We start from the raw sequence: 6,594 nt of genomic DNA, 5'->3' as shown, positions 1-6,594 counted from the left end.
CACCTACTGTGAAAAAAAAAAAAAAAAAATTATATATATATATATATATATATATATATATATTACATATACACTGTAGAGATCAGCAGCACTCCATTCCGTTACAGACATATAGATAAAGCCGGTGCCTTCCCAGTAACAACCATGGAATGGATGTCCATAAAAAAAGAAAGTAGTCAGCGGCACTCACGGCTCCCGGACAGGGAATGAAAAAGGACACAATCGTTGTGTTGTCAGCGTTTCAATGTTATTCAAGTGAACATTTTCCTCAGGACATCCTGAGGAAAATGTTCACTTGAATAACATTGAAACGCTGACAACACAACGATTGTGTCCTTTTTCATTCCTTGTCCGGGAGCCGGGAGTGCTGCTGACTACTTTCTTTATATATATTTATATATATATATATATATATATATATATAAAACAAAGAATTTGATGGCAGATAAGAACCACTTGGCCCATCTAGTCTGCCCCTTTTTTATCCTTAAGGTAATCGCAACCCTTTTTGAACCTTAATTTTTTGTAAGGATATTCATATGCCTATCCCTAGCATGTTTAAATTGCTCTACAGTCTTAGCCTCTACCACCTCTGATGGGAGGCTATTCCACTTGTCCACTACCCTTTCAGTGAAGTAAGTTTTCCTTAAATTTCCCCTGAACCTCCCCCCCTCCAGTCTCAGGGTATGTCCTCGAGTTCTAATACTTCTCTTCCTTTGAAGAATGTTTCCCTCCTGAATATATATATATCGTAATGGCGGCACTCCGAGACGTGTACATCAATGCAAAGACTACTTTTATTTCGAAAGTAATTTTGTCATTGACCTACACGTCTCGGAGTGCCGCCATTACGTCCGCTATATTGGAGGTCACGGAGGGCATCCGGGCAAGTATACAAATAGCCTATAAATCTGGAGTGCTGGGCACTTGTATTATATATGTAGAGATAGATATATCTATATATCAGCCCCGGAACGTTGGGATTACGTTGTGAAATACATGTTTTGAAATCAGCCTCCGAGTGCCGCTGCTTGTTTTGTGCCAGAGGATATATTGGTTTCGGTATTTGTTTTGCTTTGCTAGGCTAGAGTTAAGATTATGACTCTGTTTCCCTTACAGTGCCTTCACCCAAGGCCTGCAGTGTACTTTGATTTTTTTGGAGTGTACTTACAAACAGTCCTTGATCACCACTAAAACCAACAGTGTTCTTCACCCTTCGGAGTGGACTTCAGAACAGCCCTACATTTTCACCCAAGCTTATGGTGTTATACGATCCTTTGGACTAGACTTTGGAATACTTCATTAGGTAAGTAACGAATTTTCAGTTTTCACTAAAGTCCTCTCTCTCTCTTACCAGTATGTAACCTCTTGGATTTATTCTTGAGTTTTCTTCTCTTTACATACTGACTTTGTACAAATTGAACGTCAAAAAAATGAATCGCTGTTGTATTAACAAAATATTTTTTTTCCCTAACAGGTCTACATCTTCTGCAGCTGTCCTCTGACAGAGATTTTCACATTGATTATTGAAAAGTAGACTTTTAAAACATTGAAGACATCTATACCAGGTAATTAAATCTGTACCAGTTTACACTAAGATTTCACATAAAAAAATCCATATTAGATGTGTCATAAAAAATCTACCTCTTAAAAATACATACAGTTGGGGTTGATGTAAAAATGGATGCATTTTGTGCCAAAAAGCTGGGGGGGGGGGGGGAGGGGAGGGGAGATAAGTTCTCAAAGATGCATTCTGTGCAGTTTGTGAAGCTGGTGGGACCTCAAGATTGACACGAGGGTAGATCAGCAGTATTTGCACCTGGGTTACACCAAAGTCAAACTTTATAGAACATACACTCGTGTGTGTGTGTGTGTGTGTGTGTGTGTGTGTGTGTGTGTGTGTGTGTGTGTGTGTATTCTGTTACCTGTTTTGTATATTCTTAATTTAGTAACAGGTTACACATATGTCACCTCCTGTGGAAGATTAAATTCCTCACGGTGGTGGGATGGTACTCACTAACTGGTGGTCCTTGACATACATGTCTGATGTGTGAATAGTATACTACAGTACATTAATGTTATATGAGGAGGAGATAATATGGTCAAAATATTAACCATGCAAAATATTTACAATTGTAAATGTTGAACCGGTATTTTAATTTTTTTAATTAGATCCATTGTTTTTTAAATTTGAATCTCTATAATATGTTAATAACAATTTTTGTTATTACCAGGCTGGCATCATGTCTAATAAAAAGCGAACAAATAGTTCAAAGCCAGGAATAATGTTCTACTTTCACCACCAACCAAAGAAAGGAAAAACTGACATTCCACTTCAAACACAGTAAGTCAGATCTTCAAACGTGTTTTGTGTGTGTGTGTGTGTGTGTGTGTGTGTGTGTGTGTGTGTGTGTGTATATGTATGTATGTATGTATTAAAAATCAAAGAAGATCCAAAGAAGTGAAGGCACTCAGACCACAAAATGCAGAAAGCATAAGTGTATTGGCCAAACGTTTTCAAGGCTGATGCCCCGTCATCAGGACCACACAAAGACAGGAGTTACTCCTTTCTTTGTGTAGTCCTGATGACGGGGCATCAGCCTTGAAAACGTTTGCCCAATATACTTATGCTTTCTGCATTTTGTAGTCTCAGTGCATCCACTTCTTTGGATCTTCTTTGATGAATTGTTTTTTTGCACCGGAGCAAGGTGATTTATATGTGGGTACCAGCATATTTTTTAAATCTTTTTTGCTAATTTATTTTGAAAGTGCAATGAATGTATATACTTAGTATTGTGTATTAATATAAAATGGGGAGGGGACTCTTAAAGACCAGTAGACTAGCCTTCCAAAATGTTAGCCCTAAACATCTAGTTTTTTACTTGGCTGCACTGTTCTTGTTAAGATGCCTATGCATTAATAATTGCGGCACTGTTGTAATTATTAACATTCTTATCCATTGTGAATTTTTCAGTTTTTATAAAAAAATATTCCTGCTATGTACTAAGTAAACCCCCCCGAAAGTTAAGTAGTAGTGATAACCGATGTCCCTTTTAGTTCCTTTGCATTTTTAAAAGATTTTTCCATTTGTGTAAAAGTCATGGGGAATCTGACACTGCGCATGCGCACAGTGACATTTTCCAGTATTGAAGCTGGCATCAGATGGAGGCTGCAGGAGAGGGATAGAAAGATCTCTCTCTTGCTACCATGCCTCCATTGGCTTTAAGAAGTTTAGATCATCTGAAAATGGTATAAACTAACATGACCAAATTCTATAAACAATGCTTTTCAGAGTTTGGTATATACAGCAGGGATCAGATTGTACTTCCTATTGATAATAAGGACTGCGATCTGCAGTGCTAATAAACATTCAATTTCTGCATTTGATTTCTGTGAAATCAATATCTCATAACAACAATCCATAAAATTATAAATTTTCAGATATAATTTTCTGGGGGAAAAAAGCTTAATAAATAAGCAACTATATATTTTACATTTCCGTGAGGGAGTAATTAGCTTAAATATGAATAAAAAATGTATAATTTTTTAAAAATATTGTAGAAAAATGAGCTACTGCTCTCTTTTTTTGTAGGAACTTAGCACTGGACAATGAAATAGTAACTATTGACTGTGAGGAAGTTGTTGCTGAGACATCAGCTGAATCACACGATAAGTCTACAGATGAAAAGCAATATCCAGCTGTGTGGTCAAAAGAACAATTTGACGAATTCAAAAAGAAACATGAGTGGCTATTTGCGTCTAGGGGAAAACTCGGCTGTACAATCTGTGCAGAAGTTTCTAACTTAAAGATTCACGCTGCTCGAGGCATAAATATTGCTTCTCAGTGGGCAGCATGTAACATTTTACCTTTTGGTAAAACTAAGGAAACAGAGCTCACATCTCTTCGCAAAAAAAATTATATACACAAAAATAGCGCTGCTCATGCAGAAGCAGAAAAAATTCTAGAAACTGCTAGAAAAGATATTCTGCTAAACATAAATGGAAGAAGTCAAGAAACTGCTTTTGAAATCACTAGCCGTGTATTCAGAACAGCTTACTACATTGCTAAAATGAATAGGCCATTTACTGACCATGAGAGCTTGATTGACCTGCAAAAAGTGAATGGAGTTCAGATTGGGCGTTTGCTTCATAGTAGAATGGTCTGCAGAGACATTATAGAACACATTTCGGCTGAAATGAGGAAAAAGATTGTCTCACAAATTATAACAAAAAAAACTAAGATTACTATATTAGTTGATGAAGCTACTACACTTTCTAGAAAATCAACTCTTGTTATTTTTTTAAAATCAAGTGTTGATGGTGTCATGAATCCAGCAGCATTTCCTTTGGATTTGATAGAGTTAGAAAATGCCTCAGCTGAGAGCATAAAACAGGAAATAATGAAATGTTTATTCCATCATGGTTTTACTTTCGAAGTATTGACAGAGATCTTTGTCAGTTTTTGTAGTGATGGCGCAAATGTCATGCTTGGCGTAAAAGCTGGTGTTGGAAAACTCTTACAAGGAGACTTTCCCAAACTAATTCTCTGGCATTGCATGAATCACAGGCTTGAACTAGCTGTGGATCAAGCACTAGATGTTACTGGAGGTACAAATGACTTCAGGTCATTTTTAGACACCTTATACACACTTTACAGTCAGTCACCAAAAAATGTACGTGAGCTTAGTGCACAGGCTAATGAGCTGCATGTCTTGCTTAAAAAAATTGGCAGAGTTTTCAACGTAAGATGGGTAGCTTCATCGTGGAGAGCAGTGAATGCAGTCTGGCAGACGTATCCTGCATTAGCTGCACATTTTCAAAAAGCCTCACAAGACCAATCAAGGGATAGAAGGGAGCAAGTGAAATTCCAAGGTCTACATTCAAAACTGTGCTCAGTCAACTTTGTAAAAAATATGTCAATTATGTTAGATGTTCTGACTGAGCTCAAAAATTTATCAGAACTCTTACAAGACAGAAAAATGACCATTCCAAAGGCAGACAACCACATAAAAATGTATGTGCGGAGAATTGAAAGCCTAAAGAGAATACCAGGATTTCACAGTGAACAGACACAGAATGCAGAAGAGGGAATTATGTTCAAAAATACAAAGTTGACAGGCATTGGGAAAAGTCCCAAGATCAAATCCTCTCAATTCATTCAGGCTGTTGTTGATAACATGAGGTGCAAATTATTTACCACCACTGCTAATAAAGCAACAGAAAGCGTAGCAAAAGGTAGGGAAACTGCTTACCACACCCTGATTGACAGCATATCTGTTCTGAATCCTGAATCTTGGCAAACTGATTCTTATAATCCACTTTTTGGAGACCAAGAGATTCGTACACTATGTGAAATGCTGAATGTCAGTTACCATGAAACACACCTGGGATTTGTGGAATATAAATGCTGCGCAGGACGGATTGTTCACGAAAAATTAAAGAAATTAATTCTTGCAGTAGATACTCTTGCAGCAAGCAATGCTGACTGTGAGCGAGGCTTTAGTGTTATGAACAACATAATTACAGATAAGCGGACTGCACTGACCACTCGACATGTGTCGGACTTACTTTTTATTTCAATTGTTGGTCCTCCCTTTACTGAGTGGAATCCGGACGCATATGTAAAATCGTGGCTGGGCAAGGGACGTCGGGCAGCCCAATCCTGTAAAGGCATGGCAAGACAGGAGCAAGCAAGGCAACAGGATCAGGCCTACTATAAGCAGCTGTGGAAGTGTCTTTAAATTTTAAGTTCTGTGCTAGCTTGGTAATCTGCTCCAGGAAATGGGAGGGAGTTATAGTTGGTGAGAGGATGATGGGGGGTTCCAGGAGCTGCTCTTGCTGGAGTTGGCCTTCTTTCTCTTAAATAGTTAGTGGGATGTTGCATGAGTGCTCACCGTTATACCTATATGTTGTAATGTTCAGTAACAGTCTATTTATTAGGTCCCAATGACCTAGAATATGTATCGACTACAATATATTGAAGTGTTGTAAGATAATATATCAGGTAGATTCTATGGGCAGAGCCAGACTTAGGCATTATAGGAAAATGGCTAGGGCATCTGGAATGCCTAGGGGGAGCAAGGTGCAAAGGAGATGGAAGATGGAAGTGAAGTGCAGGTGTGGGAGATGGAAGGCAGGTGTTGGAGATGGAAGGTGGAAGTGAAGTACAGATGTGGGAGATGGAAGGTGAGAGCGAGGTGCAGAGGAGATGGAAGGTGGAAGGCAGGTGTGGGAGATGGAAGGTGGAAGGCAGGTGTGGGAGATGGAAGGTGGAAGTAAAGTACAGGTGTGGAGATGGTAGGTGGAAGTAAAGTACAGGTGTGGGAGATGGAAGGTGGAAGGCAGGTGTCAGAGATGGAAGGTGGAAGTGAAGTACAGATGTGGGAGATGGAAGGTGGAAGTGAGGTACAGATGTGGGGGATGGAAGGTGGGAGCGAGGTGCAGAAGAGATGGAAGGTGGAAGGCCGGTGTGGGAGATGGAAGGTGAAAGTGAAGTACAGGTGTGGGAGATGGAAGGTGGAAGGCAGGTGTGGGAGATGGAAGTGAAGTACAGGTGTGGGAGATGGAAGTGAAGTACAGATGTGGGAGATGGAA

General features: G+C 39.1%; 1 protein-coding gene across 1 annotated transcript; it reads left to right on the top strand.

The window, feature by feature from the left end:
- Positions 1 to 1,481: 1,481 nt before the first annotated feature.
- On the top strand, positions 1,482 to 5,741 carry LOC135050221 (E3 SUMO-protein ligase KIAA1586-like). Its single transcript, XM_063956503.1, has 3 exons — positions 1,482 to 1,568; positions 2,235 to 2,344; positions 3,593 to 5,741. The coding sequence occupies exons 2-3, from the start codon at positions 2,244 to 2,246 to the stop codon at positions 5,739 to 5,741; spliced, it is 2,250 nt and encodes a 749-aa protein (XP_063812573.1). The 5' UTR covers positions 1,482 to 1,568; positions 2,235 to 2,243.
- The last annotated feature ends 853 nt before the right edge of the window (positions 5,742 to 6,594 follow it).

This window comes from Pseudophryne corroboree, chromosome 1 (genome assembly GCF_028390025.1).
Source record: "Pseudophryne corroboree isolate aPseCor3 chromosome 1, aPseCor3.hap2, whole genome shotgun sequence".
NCBI lineage: Eukaryota > Metazoa > Chordata > Amphibia > Anura > Myobatrachidae > Pseudophryne > Pseudophryne corroboree.
Note: the sequence above shows the minus strand (reverse complement) of the source record. Positions and strands in the feature narration are given on the sequence as shown.